A 16,284-nucleotide genomic window follows, 5' to 3' on the forward strand; every position below is an offset into this window, starting at 1 on the left:
CTTTTAAATTATATTACATGTTTTACTGTATTTTTTACAGTTAATACTCATAAATCAATCAACCTTTTCTGTAGCTTTTTTTTAGTCTTTTACGTTATAATTACAGACATTTTTTTACAGTCTACATGTTACTCCAAGCTCCAAAATGATGGCATTACCATTGTCTAAAAAAGCCACAGTACATTTGTGTCCTTTTTGTTAGTGTGGACAAAAAGTACAGCCTATCCAAGAACAGTGTGTTCTATTATAAATTATTGAATGTGCCTCTCTTATACTCCATTATATACGGAGTCCACATTATTTCAAAACTGCATGACTACAGCAATCTTTATCATTTAGAGGACAAAACGAGGGCTGCCCTCACAATACAAGGCAATACTATACGTTTCTAAGGATTGAACTGGTAAAGAAAGCTCTTAAACAAACAAGCAATAAATGTCAGCCAGGTCCCTGTTAAAAAAATATCCAAAGCAGTTTCAAAAACAATTTCTCAAAATAATAATAAAATAAAAAATAAAGAGTGCAAGGTCTTTAGAGGGATAGTTCACCCAAAAAATGAAACTTATGTTATAATTTACTCTCATGCCAGATGTGTAACTTTCACTTTTCTGCGGAGCACAAATTAATATTTTTAGAGGAATATTTCACCTCAGTAGGTCCTCACAATGCAAGTGAATTACAAATGTGTTTATAATCCTATCAGAATGATAGATTGAGACTAGTACTCGTTCACACTTTGGCCAGGGCCAAAAAACAGTGAAATTTGGGTTTTTGTGATAAAGTTAATTTTTTTGGCCAATGACGCTTTTTGCAATTATTTAAAATTCATCTGATCACTCTGCACAATAATCTAGAAACAATGTGAATCAATACCACAACAACTGAAGCAAAAAACTTTGCGAAACACAAAATGTATGTGACTGCCAATACTTTTGGCCACTGCTGTACATCTGGCCTTCCACATCTCTTTCTGTCCTTGTTAGAGCCAGTTGTCCTTTGTCTTTGAAGACTGTAGTGTACACCTTTGTATGAAATCTTCCGTTTTTTGGCAATTTCAAGCATTGTACAGCCTTCATTCCTCAAAACAATGATTGACTGATGAGTTTCTAGAGAAAGTCATTTCTTTTTTTGCCATTTTTGATCTAATATTTTCAATAAGACAAGTATATTGCATACAACTCAAAAACAAACACAAAGACAACGTTAAGCTTAATTTAACAAACCAAATAGCTTTCAACAGTGTTTGATATAATGGCAAGTGATTTTCTAGTATCAAATTAGTAATTTGGCATGATTACTCAAGGATAAGGTGTTGGAGTGATGGCCGCTGAAAATGGGGTCTGTCTAGCTTTGATCAAAAATGACTTTCTCAAATAGTGATGGTGCTGTTTTTTTACATCAGTAATGTCCTGACTATACTTTGTGATCATCTGAATGCCACTTTGGTGAATTCAAGTAGGCCTACCAATTTCCTTCTGAAACAGCTAAATGTGTACATTATTCCAAACCTTTGGCCACAGTGTACATACAGTGCACATCTTTCGATTCCTCTGTCCTCATTTCCTTTCCTTCTATCCTTGTTTCCTAAATGGGTGGAGCAAGGAAACGAGGAAAGGAAGCAAGGAAAGGAAACAATGATGCACACTTTCAGAAATGAGAAGCACACATAGATTTAACCACTGGAGTCTTATGGATTACATTTATGCTGCCTTGATTTGCTTTTTTGGAGCTTCAGAATGTTGATACCCATTCACTTACATTGTGAGAACTAACAGAACTTCACCCCAAAAATCTTGTTTGTGTTCAGCATTACACAAAGTCAAACACATCTGAGATTGTGCATGAGGGTAAGTAAAAGATTAGGGAATTTTTATTTTTGGGTGAACTATCTCTTTAAATACACCGCGCACACAAGTACATTTCAAGTTCCATAGCAGCTGAACGGAATGAATGGCACACCCGGATGGCGGAAGTTGCGCTGTACTATGAGCCTTATGTGCAAATTAATGAATGCTACTGCAGCGTAAAAATATTAGTACAGTTAAACACCCTATCTGATTTCCTGCAGTTACGTCGGCAGTTTTAACAGTAGAGGAGCGGACAGGCATTGGTGAGTGGAATTACTGCGCTGCCGAAGGTAAGACGATGAGCCCGGAATCAGATGCTACCTGGAAACGTCAGCGGAGCGAGAGAGGCACAGGTTGACAGCACGCTAGGGGCGTAAAACTTGACTTTCGGCAGCGAAAAGTAACATAAGTGATTCTCAATTGAGTTAGCGACAGATATGTAATAATGTAAAATAAAGCAGGAAATGTTTACGTTCCTCAAAGGGGCCGTTCATCCCGGAAACGTTCTTGCGCCAAAAAACAAAACAAAAGGCTAGACACACAGCGCGACGAATGGAACCGAGTGTAGCAGTCTCGATACATGTTTTAACGGTTGTGAAGAAACGCTTAACGTCTTTTGAACGATGCAAACGATGAATGTGACAACTAATGCTGCGTTCCATTCAACTCGGAAAGTCGGTTTTTCCAACAAACTACTTGAACAGTGCAATGGAACGCCACTTGTAGCCGTAATTTCAACTTGGAAAGTCGTGCGGAAATTTTAAACTCAAATGTTGCTAAGATGCAGGTGCGTGACGACACACAATCATGTCGGCCCCCAGGAAGATATAGAAATAAGTGATCAACAGTCACTTTGTGTTAAATAATATCGATAAATGAGTCAAAGTTCCTACATTGTATGATATTAAAGCGTGTTTAACAAACGTTAGAAGAGTAGTGCAGTTGTTCAAAACATGGTAAATTTATACTCTCTTATGTTAATCATACACCTGTAGCACAAATGCCAGCGTTGCAGATTGTTTCTGAATAGGAGACATCTCTGGTTACAGTCAAACACCTGCTAAGCTAACGGGAACGTTGCAGTTTTGTTTTCTGACACGTCATCTTCCAATGGAATGCATTTCTGGTTGGAGATCAGAGATATCATGTAGGAATATTCCACATCCGATTTGAATGGAACGCAGCTAGTGCTAATAGATTGGTCGCAGCTGCCTCATCATTCTGCTTTTATCATCATTATCAATATCGCTTGTGTGTCGATATTTGTATTTTAAGTTGTTTTGGGCGTACAGTAGAGATGCTTAAAGCAACGTAAGTGAATGAGAACGGTTCTAGGAAAGTAACGGCGTATGAACAAATGGCCAACGCTGTAAATAATATATGAAGATGGTCGTATTAGATGTTGTTAAGACGACAATTTGATGTCAACGGCATGTGTTTTGATTAGCATTAATCGGGCAACGTCTGAGGGCCGCTTCGGGAAATTAATGTGGTAGGTATGGGAACTTGCAAAGTGAAAGCAGGTGCATCTTAGCCTAAATGTAAACAAAGTTGAAAGGCACCGATGCATATAGGTTGTTTGGATCTGTTTTTAAAGGAGCAGTTCACTCAGAAATTCTGTTACCTCATGCTTTAAAAAAAAAAACCTTCCGACTGCATTCTGTGGAATACAAACGGAGATATTTTGCAGTATGTCCACAATGCCCTTGTCTTTTCCATACATGTAGTGACTAATGGTTTTCAAGCTCAAAAAATGACTGAAAAGAATGATATAAGTAGTCCATATGTCTTGTGTGTGTATTCCAAATTGCCTGAAGCCACTGAACAGCATTGCGTGAGGAACAGACTAGAAATTTATGTTATTTACCTCAGTAGCTTTCAAATCTCATTTGCATTTCTGCAAATTCAGACTTGCCATATTGTGATCGAAACGTTACATCACAGACCTCAAACCTGGTACGAAAATTATGAAGTCAATTCTAAAGTGTAGCTGATCCCTTTATGAAACATAATCCGGATTAGTTTTTAAACTTTATATATAAACATAAACTTCCAATGTAAATTAGTCTATGACCTGTGTCTCTCCATTTATTACAGATACAATCATGACTCCATCAGTGCGTTTGCAGGAAATGATCCGGGTGATCCGAAGTGCTCGGACCCAATGTGAAGAGAGGGGCATCATCCAAAGAGAGTGTGCAGATATCCGGGCACAGTTTCGCCAGGGTGACAATGGGGAGCGTTCGCACAGCCTGGCCAAACTACTTTACATGCACATGCTGGGCTACCCTGCACACTTTGGCCAGGTAATAGACTGATTGTTAATCATTTTTGCATATCTTTTTATGAAAACATCACATCTTGCTTCCTCATATGTTTATGTTGCCGGAGCAACTTTCTAGTACCTGAAATATGCACTTTACCTCCTCTGTACCTTCTCATTCTTTCCGCTTTTGTTTTATCTGTTACGTTTCTATACATGTTATTGTTAGTAATAGTATTGACTCTTACAGATGGAGTGTGTTCGCCTGATTGCCAGCACCAGGTACAGTGAGAAACGGATTGGTTACCTGGGAGCCATGATGCTACTGGATGAGAAGCAGGATGCTAGCTTACTGATTACCAATTCAATCAAGAAGTAAGTACTATGTCCTAAATGCTATCACGCAAATATTTTTTTTACATTTTATTTTAGGCAAAGATGTAAACAATCTCCTGTAGTTTTGAATCATTAATCTGAATGGGCTTTTGTCTCTGTTGTAGTGACCTTTCTCACAGCAGCCAGTTTGTCCAGTCTCTGGCTCTATGCACTCTGGCCTGTATGGGCTCAGCTGAGATGTGTCGAGACTTGGCACCAGAGATCGAACGGCTCCTCAGAGCATCTACCTCCTATATTAAGAAAAAGGTCAATTCATGACATTTTGCACCCATAAGCTGGTTTAAGTGTTTTAAATCAAGTCGTATCTGCATCCAAACCTCAAATTTCACCTTCCTGCATGTTTCATGTACGTGCTAATGAACATTGTAAATTAATGCTTTAGGCCACCCTGTGTGCTGTCCACATAATAAGAAAAGTTCCAGAGCTCGGAGAGCTGTTCACTCCTTCAGCAAGGTCACTACTCTGTGAGAAGAACCATGGTTAGCCACTTTGCTAGTTTTTAATAACTTTGTTTCACAACAACTATTATATAAGTCAAATGTAATTTGATAATGAATTTTTTTCTTGTAACCTAAATGCTTTGCTCTGTCCACAGGGGTTTTGCATGGTGCTATAGTTCTAATTACTGAATTGTGTGTGCAGAATCCTGAAACTCTTGGTCAGTTTCGAAAGGTAATTAAAAGTTAATTTGTACTAAAAACTGCTATAATTTATTAGGGCTATCAATTGAATATGTTAGTTAAGTGTGATTTTTAATTTGATAAAAAATGAAATGTAAAAAAAAAAAGAACACATTTTATCAAGTCCAAGGACTGTAATAAGAATGTTCCTACTATAGGAGCAATTCAAGCTTAAAGGGTTAATACACCCAAAAATGAAAATTCTCTCATTATTTACTCACCCTCATGATATCCCAGGTGTGTATGACTTTCTTTCTTCACAAGAACATATTTGAAGAAAAATAGAAAAATATCTTTGCTCAGTAGGTTCTTAAAATGCAAGTGAATGGAGATTTCTCTTTTGAAGCTCCAAAAATCACACAAAGTCATTCTGTTCACCTGTAAGGGGGGCATTTAGCAAAACTCCATCTTTATTGGCAATGCGCAGCTGTTCAGAGAACAAACCACACTCTTGCTTGACACTAGCGAGAGCACAAGATGAGTTCAAAAACTAGTTCTTGCGTTCAAAAACATCTGGACGTAGCGCAATTCTGAATGCAGAGATCTCAAGATGTGTTTTTCAAAGTACGTTTAACTTGACACAGTGACCTTAAAACACTGTGCTTATGATGCAGTACAACCAAAGCAAATGTACTTAATGTAATTCACTGCGATTTAATCTGCATATCATATAATTAATTTGATTTTTGTTTTTTTTATTAATTGACAGCCCTTCTATTTATAGAGGACACTTACCTTGTATGTTTGTGTTTTTCATCTTCCATTAGGCTGTTCCTGAAATGGTCCAGATTATGAAAGGTCTTGTAACATCCAGTTATTCTCCAGAGCACAATGTAGCTGGTATCAGTGACCCCTTCCTACAGGTCTGTCGGCAAATGTCCAGCTTGATATCACTCCTTGTTAGGCTGCAATATGCAACTAATTTGACTTGGTGCAACATATTTGTGTCCATACATTATGCTTAACTCTCACCTTCTAAAAATATGTAGTAGGTTCTGTAGATCCACACTTAGAAAAATGGCAACTTATGATCAATATCAGGTCCCTGAAAAGTTTGACACATTACGCTCTTTATGTCCCTTAGGTGCGCATTCTTAGGTTGTTAAGGATTCTGGGTCACAAAAATGACACTGCTAGTGATGCCATGAATGATTTGCTGGCACAGGTATAGTAGAACAAACATACACTGTAGGTGATATATTCATAAAATAAAGCATATCATGTGTATGATGGATTCTGTTGTTTTTCGGGGCTTTTGATGCACAGGTGGCCACAAATACAGAGAGCAGTAAGACTGCAGGCAGTGCTGTGCTGTATGAAACAGTCCTAACTATCATGGACATCAACTCTGAGAGTGGCCTTAGGGTTAGTAACCCTTTCATACAGAATTTTCTATAAGCAGTTTTGTCATGTGACTGATTTAAGATATATATTGTTGCGGTGCTCTAGTATGTTCATTTTATGTCATTAAATGGTTCTGATAATTGTATATACTGTATTTATTTCTTTTTAAGGTGTTAGCTGTAAACATTCTGGGGAGGTTTCTTCTTAATAATGACAGGAATATTCGGTATGCTTCTACTTTTTGTTTAAATATTTAAAAGGGTTTGTTCTCTAACATTTAATAAATCTGAACTCAAATCAAAGATGAAGTTATTTTATTTTGTTGCCAGCACAGACTTATTATGCTCGTCTATGCTGCTGTTACCACCACAGTGAGACATGATTACAATCAGAATACCATGTGTAGAGACAGCCAGGTTTAGCCAGTTTTTCAGGTTGCAAAAGCTTGACTTCAATTTCAGTTTGCTGCCGTCTGGAATACTAGAGTTTTGAACAACTTAAGAACCTTTTATAATGAGCTATTCCTTTGGGTTTTGGATAATGCATTTGATTTATTGATTTAATGCATTTGATTTATTGATTTAGTGTCACTGGAATGTTGCACATATTTTGAAGGGTAATTACATTATCAGATCATGTTTATCATATTGTATCTAAGTGCAGATCGATTTCAGAATGTTTAACTAATGTTTAAATAATATTTGAGAGTTGTATAGATTTAAGGGACAACTAGGTAGGTAACTATAGAGCAAGGGTTTTCAAACTTTTTGATTCCAAGGACCCCCAAATATGACGATCCCCTTCCTAAGATATAAAGGCAGCTATATATTTTCATGTATAAAAATGATATATACTGTGTGAGAAAGAGTAAGCATGATATTACCAAGAGATTGTTTCCAAAAAAATTTAAAACAATATAATTGTCATTGTACTAAATTCAACCAGTAATTATCATTGTACTAAAAAATTGTCACACACATATTAGTACTGTGCAAAAGTCTTGGGCTCATAAGATGTTTCACAAAAACATTTGTCTTAAGATGGATATTTATATTTTCAGCTTTAGTGCGTCAATATGAAATATAAATGTTAGACTCCCAAACATTACTTTTACAAATAGAAAAGATTACAATAGAAGAACAGGGAGTCCTGCAGCAGATGTCATGGCCCCCACTGAACATTGTGTCAGACTGAGATTACATAAAGAAAGGGAAGCAATTGAGACCGCCTTCATAGATCGAAGAACTGTGGAAAATTCTCCAAGAACCTTGGAACATCCTATCTGCCAAAAACCAATAAAACTGTATCCAGGTGTACCAAGGTGGTCACACGGGATATTGATTTTAGCTTTTTTTTTATTTTATTTTTTTATTAATGGACTTTGTATGACATTAAGTGATAAATGAAAACGATTTGTCATTATTTTTTAAGACATCCTCACTATGCAACATTTATCACAAGTGCCTAAAACGTTTGCACAGTAGTGTGTGTGTGTGTGTGTGTGTGTGTGTGTGTGTGTGTGTGTGTGTGTGTGTGTATATATATATATATATATATATAATTATTCCAAAAGTTTGGAACAATGTACAGATTTTGCTCTTATGGAAAGATATTGATACTTTTATTCACCAAAGTGGCATTCAGCTGATCACAGTGTATCGTCAGGACATTAATTATATGAAAAATTTCTATTACTATTTGGAAAAAAACAATTAAACAAATTAGCAATTAAGCATGATTACTCAAGGATAAGGTGTTGGAGTGATGGGTGCTGGAAATGGGGTCTGTCTAGATTTGATAAAAAATTACTTTTTCAGATATTATTGGTGCTGTTTTTTACATCAGTAATGTCCTGACTATACTTTGTGATCATTTGAATGCCACTATGGTGAATTAAATTACCAATTTTCTTCCAAACAGCTAAATCTGTACATTATTCCAAACTTGTGTATGTGTGTGCGTGTGTACAGCATATATACTGTTTGTACCCTAGTTTGAAAACCCCTGCAAGAATATTTTAGTTTATAGTTTTTCTTTTCATTCAGTTTCTCAATCCTAGCAGCTCATTCAGTCTCATCTCTTATCCATTACAGCTATATATCAATGACATCACTCCAGAAGATTGTGCAGACAGATCACAATGCAGTGCAGCGGCACAGAGGCACCATTGTTGACTGCCTGAAAGATCAAGATTCCACAGTGAAACGGTATCCATAAATGATAGAAAATTTGAGATTAAAACGGCAAGATGCTGTTATAGTTACTTACTGTGCCCTTTTGTGCCCTCTGCAGTCGTGCTTTGGAACTCTCACTTGCACTGGTCTCGGCTGTGAACATTCGCTCCATGATGAAGGAGCTTCTCATTTTTCTTTCAACCTGCCCCCCAGAGCTACGATCTCACACCACTTCTGGCATATTCAATGCCGCAGAAAGGTATCATCAGTCCTTTTGTACATCAAGTAAAATTATTTTCATCCATTAAATGTTCCAGTCTATGTATTTGCCCTGTACATTTGTCAGTTTATCTTCCTTTACTCAACAGCAACAACTAAGCACCTCACATACGTGCATACATACACACACACACACACACACATACACACACACACACACACACACACACATGCATACACATACACACACACACACACACAATCTATATACATGTACACAGTATATTTAAAAAATTGAATAATGAAGTAACCCTACATTTAGTTTTATCTCAGAATAACAAAAAATTCTGTGCATTATAGCTTGTTCTAGGATTGGTTCTGCATTCAATTGCAGGCGATCACATGTAGTCAAATGGTTGTACAGGTGAGGTTGTGTGGAAAGCCCTTTGGAGATTTTTTTGGCATGTATTATGTTAATTACTAACTGGGCACACACACACAATTTAGAATATTACAACAATCTGGCAAGTTTTTTGTGAGCACTTTTTCTGCTCACATATGGACATTTGCATGGAATTAGTAAATGAGAACCAGTGTCTTTAAGTTGGTCTTGTATTGCAGTGTCATTTTGAAGAAAATCCAATTCTGTGTTAATCTATGTCTAACTGTGTGTAAGTGGCAAGGCCATGGTGCTGAACAGCTCTGTGTGTCTGTCAGGTATTCGCCTTCTAAGCGCTGGCACATTGATACCATCCTGCATGTGCTCACCACGGTAAATGCCCACCGCAACACAACCAAACCAGTTATATACGATACCTCCAAAACAATGACCATTTTTCCAGTTTATCATCACATTCGCAAATAAACAGTGGCATTCAATTAGAAAACATTCTGTTATGTTTATTTTAATACAGTTGTAAATGTAGTTCACACTCTTTCAGGCAGGGGGCGATGTAAGAGATGAGACTGTGCCCAACCTAATCCAGCTTATCACCACTGCATCTGAACTTCACTGTTACACTGTTCACAAGCTCTATAGAGCGCTGGTAAAAGATATTTCACAGGTAATGATCTGATTTGCATCTATTAGTCTGTAACGAAGTATTTGTTTTTACACAAACACTAAAATTATTGGCTCAATTTCTTGTTTGTAGATTTTTTTGCTCATTTATGCTCTAAGTGCGTGTTTTTGTAATGGACAGTCTGTCTGTATCTTTGTAGCAATCCTTGGTCCAGGTAGCATGTTGGTGCATAGGGGAGTATGGAGACATGCTGCTGAAGGGAGAGTGTGAGGAGATAACACCTGTACAGGTAAACGGACATGAAGCGTTGGTAACAGTAAGAATATGAGGGAAAGATTTGTGGAACATTGATCAATGTCAATACATTATCAGTGTTTATTTTTAGCAATTTAGTTTATTTTTACACTGTAAAACCTAATGTTGAAACATCAAGTTGATTTAATGTTGAAACATCAAGTTGATTTACTGTTGAAACATCAAGTTGATTTAATGTTGAAACATCAAGTTTTGGGCTCATAACTAAAATAAGTTCCTTGAATTTATTTATCTTAAAGGGGTCATGAATTTAAAAATCAAAGTTGCCATGATATCTTGACATATAAGAGTTCATAGCACTATAAAAACATACTGTAAATTTCAGAACCGAAAACTACTTTGTTATTCCAAAAAAAGGCTTTTATTGAAACCAAGGTGCCAAAATGGTTTGTTCTCTACTTCCTCCTCACTATTACATCATAGTGAGGTATTACATCAGCACAGGCCAGCCTCTGCAAAAACAGACCAACTCCTACTTTATCGTCAACACTGCTTAGTCTTGCGGTTAGAGTAGAGCGTTGAGATTATTTTTGGAGCATCAAGAGGTGTCAAGACGTTGCAGTGCCAGGTTGTGGGAAACTAGATCTCTTGCTTTTGCTTCGCAAGGATCCTAACATTAAGAAAGAGTGGCTGACATTTATTTTTAATGAAGTCCCAAATCGCCTCTGTAAGAATGTTTTTGTTTGCTCGCTTCATTTTGCCGATGATTCTTTCATAAACAAGAATGGCGGGGGCGTTTACATTTATCCACATGCAAAGATGTTACCCAATCACAGCAGTGGGCATTTACACTGAAGTCTTCAAGAACACATGCCCCAAAAAACAGAGCATTTGAATCAGAGGCACAAAAACTGGATAGAAAATTACCAATTATTCTTAAATTGACTATTTTTAATGAAGAAATCTCACTAACATTGTAAGTAGACCTCAAGGATAGACCTCTAATATAAAATAAAAATCCAATTCATGACACCTTTAAAAATCTGTAGATTTAAGATTTTAAGTGTTAAGAGGCTATGGGGAATCCTCAAAATCCCTTGTTCTCTTGGTCAAAGGGATCATATAGGGGCATTTAAATAATTGTTATTAGAATTCATAGAGGTTTTAGCTCTTTTAAAGTATTATTTCTGTTGTTTTGTTGCAAATAGTTGTTTCGTGTGATTACACCATTATAGGGTAATCTGTGTCGCCTTTGGTCAAATTGGAAACTCTTAACTTTATTTCAGTTCTCCTTGTGCATATGCAACTTAAGAACAGATATAAATTCATTTCTGTCAAGAATTAAGTTTTTTTAATGATTGACCTTGAACCGGTTATAATATTAATTATTTCAGCTGTGTTATTGTATGATCTAAATTTAGTCTATTTAACTAAAATTGTTCAGATGAAACAACAGTATTCAAATCTGAGTTCAGTGTACTTGCTGTTACCTTAACTTAGATGGTTATGTTAATTCTATATGAACACAAAGTTAAGTGAACTTGACGAGTTTTGGAGACACCATTTCTCAATTCAATTGAGGAAAAGAGTTTATTAATCAATTGAGTAAAGTCAATTTATTATGGTTTTCTGTGTAGCATGTTTGGCAGACAAATTGACACATGGTGTATTTTGTATTGCATGTTGCTAACAAAGAAGTACCATGTTTTTTTGGCATGTACCATGGTAGCACTAAAATGTTTTTGAAGTACCATGTACTGTATATACCATGGTACATGAATATGTTCATTATTAAGCCCCATATATGGGTTCAAATTTTTATTCTATTTTATTATTTTCAAATAAAAATGTTTTTATTAATTACATATTTTTTATTTACATCTTTATGTAAATATTTATAATTCATACATTATATTTAGCAGCAGTACTGCAAAGGGGATACTTTGAGAGATTTAACTTCTCTAAAAGAGTTTTAGCATGGTGATAGCATGCCATGGTTTAGTGTGCTAACAGTTTAGTAACTGTCTGCATGGTAAAACTCAGCTGCTACAGCCAACAAAGCACTGCTTCTGAAACAAATTGACCACTTTCAATAAATTTAGAGTTACTGTATGACTTTATACTGTGTGCAATATTTTTGTTTCTGTTTTTGTGAAGAGTATGATTTTTGAGATTTGTGCAATTAAAGGTTATTTGGCACATTTATTTATTGAATGTGTAGCAGTTATTCTACTGAAGGGTTGTGCTTCGCGTCCATATATCAGTAAAAAAAAAACTCATCTGATCGATGTCAGGTGGACAAAAACCAGCTTAATTATTCACAATTTTTTAAAACAGACTTGTTGATTTTGAATCTGATCCTTCCTCTTTAGTATAAATCAAAGTACCATGGCATCAGATTGTAAAAATACCATCATAGTACCATGGTACCACCACAGTACTTTTTTGTAGGGGGAGAATATATCGAGCATCCCTGAATCTTTTCTGTCTCTAGGTTACGGAGGATGATGTCCTGGATGCCTTAAAAACAGTTCTACAGTCTCACATGTCATCTCCAACAACCAGAGGCTTTGCACTCACTGCTACCATGAAGCTGAGCACTCGCATCACAGAAAATGTCGAGTGAGAATTCATTAAAATATTTTGGCAAAAACACATTTTCATGCACTATAGCAACAATTGATAAGATATGAGAAGTGATGGCAATGAAAAGTTGTCAACTTTCACAGTTTCTCCAAACTTTCTAAAGATTATATCAGTGTATTTGCTGTCTATTTTGTCCTACATATTCGTAATTTCTCTTTTTCTATTTTTTACCTTTTTTTTTTTTGGGATTAGCCGAATCCGAAGCATTGTCAGCATCTATGGCAGCTGCATTGACTTAGAACTTCAGCAGAGGGCAGTGGAGTATAATGCGCTATTCAAGAAATATGACCATATGAGGTAATAAAGAGTTCTTTAGTACTCCATTTCAAAATACAGTTCCAAAGACATGGAAAACTTGTAAATATCTGGGAATATTTCAGGCCTGGAAAGGTCATCGAAACTATTAAAATCTTAAGTCATGAAAAATTCTGTTGTGAATCTAAATTGTTCTAGTTCTGCTCAACTCTAAAATATTTCAGTGGTTAAAAATATCTCTGTTATCTCTATAAAATAATTTTTTAATCATTTTCCGGTAATTGTGTATGACTGGAAAAGTTGAAAGGAATGGAAACCCTGAATTTGAAATTAAACCCTGAGATCAATCATTATTAGTACACCTGTTAAGAATGAATGAAATGTGATCAAGTTCACCATCATTCGCTCAGAGCTGCAGTGTTGGAAAGAATGCCTGTGATGGATAAAAACTCACCTGGCCACACCAACGGAGACACATTTGCAAAGACTATTAAGGAGCCTGACCCATCCAAATCAGCAGAGGAAGGTTTTTCCCCAGAACCAGCAAGCCAGGTAATATAGAGAATTGGAAGTTGTTAATAAAAATGTGCATTAATGTTGTAGATTGTTATATCGTTTAGCTGATTCTCTGTTAAAGGTATATGACCTTCTGGGTCTTCTGGGTGAGACCAATACACCTCCTCAGCCCAGCCCAGCCCCAACCAGCACTCCACCAACATCAACTTCTAGTGCTGATATACTTGACCTTCTTGGAGAACTGGAGCTTACATCAGGCAAGAAAGCACCGAAACCTGGAGCACTGACCAATGCTTTGTTTTTCCATTCATGCTTCCCAACTGTACAACATTCTCCATAGTTTTGTTTCTAAAAGACATCTTTTTAAACCTTTAAACCTATTGACAATAGATTTGGTGCCTCAATGCTGGTACAATATGTGTTTGTATGTGCATGTATTGTAGTTCCCAAATCCACTGTGACTGTATATGAGAAGAACGGAGTGAGTCTGAAACTACAATGTGACAAACAGACAGACACGGATGTCACTGTCACCCTTATTGCCTCCAATTCCTCACAGAGTGACATCACCAACTTTACCCTCCAGGCAGCAGTACCTAAGGTGTGTAATCACTCTTGCTTGCATATAAACCATCTTCATTTATATATTTCAACTTTTTTCTTTTTACATATTACGACCAAATTAAAACTGACTTAGAAACTATTTACCAGGCCTTAATTTATTTTTGGTACTTTTCAAATGCAATTTATGTATAGATACTGTGTTAGCCTTGTCCCAGATCCTGACTTTCAGTACTGAACCATGAAAATTCATTATAAAGCTACAAATGTTTACATGTTTAAAACTGGTATCTAAACAAAGAGTTAAACGTAAACCAAGTATTTATTGTGCGAAAATTATTTCTATCAATTTCTTTTAAAAATTACGACTGTCCCACAGTTGTGGCCTCTTTGTTACTGCCACAAACAATTTTTAAACATTTTTTATTTTTTTTTATAAGCTTGCGTACTTGTTAAAGTTGACAAAAGTGTCAGTAAAAGCATAATTGATATGAAATATGAGATAGGTGAACAGAATATTTTAATTGGCCGTTATTTCTTATCAAGCTGTAATTTAGCTAATTTATGCAAAAAGTGTGAATTTTTATTTTGTGCATTTAGGAAACATAAAAATGTTAGCTGTGAAATTAGCCTTAGTAAGACAAGTGAGTTGGACATTTTATTTAAAAAATGTATTTTCCATCACAGAATTTTAGTAAACACAATACAGAATTTGAGATGTGGTGGAAATGTGGGTGGAATTTTCATAATTTAGAAATAAATGACAAAAATATCATAAATCTCCTGTGATGGCTGTACATACACTGTTGGACATTGTTAGTAGATAAATAAAAAATAAAAATATTTAAACTAAGACTTTACTTTCTAGAAGGTTACAGTGCAAAAAGTGGCAGAATTTTAAGAAAAACGTATGACTCAGTGTTTCAAAATTTTTGGATAGTGAAACATTTTTGACACAACTACACTCTGAAATGAGAGGAAGAAATTACCAATTTTTCAGAAGTGGTAGTTGGAAGCTCTTAACACTCAATCACGTGTCAATTACATGTTTTCTCCTAAGAGTGTTCAGCTGCAAATGAAAGCTCCAAGTGGAAATGTGATTCCAGCTCAAGGACTGGGTCAAGTCACACAGACTGTTTTACTCAACAACCCTAACAAGGCAAGTCTTGACCAATCCCGCTTCAGTTTCTTTTTTTTCTTTTTCATTTGACATCTTCATAGATTAATAATTTGATTATTACAGCATTTATGTGTGCACATGCTTGATTCAGTGTTCCTATGGTCACGGAAAACCTGGAAATATCAAGGAATTTAAAAATGTTGACAATTTAAAAGGATAAAATATCAGGCCTGGAAAAGTCAAGAAAATTCATAAAATCTTATTCATGGAAAATTGTGGTGTAAATACATTTTTAAGGTGGATGTACATTCTTAGCAATACAATATTTGATTAGCTGTAAACTGATATTTGAGCACAAAAATCTCCATAGTCATGGGAATGTATTGGTCAATAGGTGTGAGAACCCTGTTGATTGCACTCTTTTTAATTCTCCCCATACAGGTGATCCTGAAAATACGGGTTCGAATGTCTTATTCTAATCAGGGCATGATGTTTCAGGACACAGTACAGATCGACTCCTTTCCTAGCCCTGCTTGGAATTGTCAGCCATCAATCAGTCCCTTGTGACAGACCTAAATGAGTCCAGTCTAACTTGGGGCAATCTCCTTGACCGTCTCTCCCATTAAGATGGAAATTTACACAGTCTGGCAGCTGTCTATCAACCGGTCTATAAGTACATCTTTTGGCAATTGTGACATTGGTCATTTTATAATTTGTCAAAAGATATTTTTCCTTGTAGTTGATGGGCGATATATGAACTGCAGACTGTCCTAGTACAGATTTGTATGAAGTGTTATTTTGTTTTGAATTGTGGAGAACAAAGTGTGGTTTCATGTGCTTTATCATTATTGCACAAGAGTAAAAACACAAACTGATGTACTCTATCGTTAGATGAGCTCCTTTATGCACCATGTCAAACACTAAATGGTAACTACACACAGACACTGTAGTTGGACCTCCAAGTTTCAGTGGAATTGGCCATCTTG

At 36.0% G+C, this 16,284-nt stretch overlaps 1 protein-coding gene across 1 annotated transcript; it reads left to right on the forward strand.

The window, feature by feature from the left end:
- Nucleotides 1-1,950: 1,950 nt before the first annotated feature.
- On the forward strand, nucleotides 1,951-15,880 carry ap1g2 (adaptor related protein complex 1 subunit gamma 2). Its single transcript, XM_052128745.1, has 22 exons — nucleotides 1,951-2,137; nucleotides 3,945-4,153; nucleotides 4,361-4,485; nucleotides 4,611-4,752; nucleotides 4,889-4,985; nucleotides 5,102-5,178; nucleotides 5,954-6,049; nucleotides 6,271-6,351; nucleotides 6,453-6,551; nucleotides 6,701-6,756; nucleotides 8,624-8,737; nucleotides 8,823-8,963; nucleotides 9,641-9,695; nucleotides 9,865-9,987; nucleotides 10,145-10,234; nucleotides 12,695-12,822; nucleotides 13,039-13,143; nucleotides 13,512-13,653; nucleotides 13,739-13,874; nucleotides 14,061-14,218; nucleotides 15,239-15,337; nucleotides 15,740-15,880. The coding sequence occupies exons 2-22, from the start codon at nucleotides 3,953-3,955 to the stop codon at nucleotides 15,863-15,865; spliced, it is 2,391 nt and encodes a 796-aa protein (XP_051984705.1). The 5' UTR covers nucleotides 1,951-2,137; nucleotides 3,945-3,952; the 3' UTR covers nucleotides 15,866-15,880.
- The last annotated feature ends 404 nt before the right edge of the window (nucleotides 15,881-16,284 follow it).

This window comes from Xyrauchen texanus, chromosome 6 (assembly GCF_025860055.1).
Source record: "Xyrauchen texanus isolate HMW12.3.18 chromosome 6, RBS_HiC_50CHRs, whole genome shotgun sequence".
In the NCBI taxonomy this organism is placed as follows: domain Eukaryota; kingdom Metazoa; phylum Chordata; class Actinopteri; order Cypriniformes; family Catostomidae; genus Xyrauchen; species Xyrauchen texanus.

Excerpts from the sequence above, each read along its gene's own strand:
- ap1g2 (XM_052128745.1), top strand. The coding sequence starts at position 3,953 with ATGACTCCATCAGTGCGTTTGCAGGAAATGATCCGGGTGATCCGAAGT. Across the intron at positions 4,986-5,101 it reads ACTCTGTGAGAAGAACCATG|GGGTTTTGCATGGTGCTATA; the intron begins GTTAGCCACTTT and ends CTCTGTCCACAG. Across the intron at positions 14,219-15,238 it reads TCCAGGCAGCAGTACCTAAG|AGTGTTCAGCTGCAAATGAA; the intron begins GTGTGTAATCAC and ends TTTTCTCCTAAG.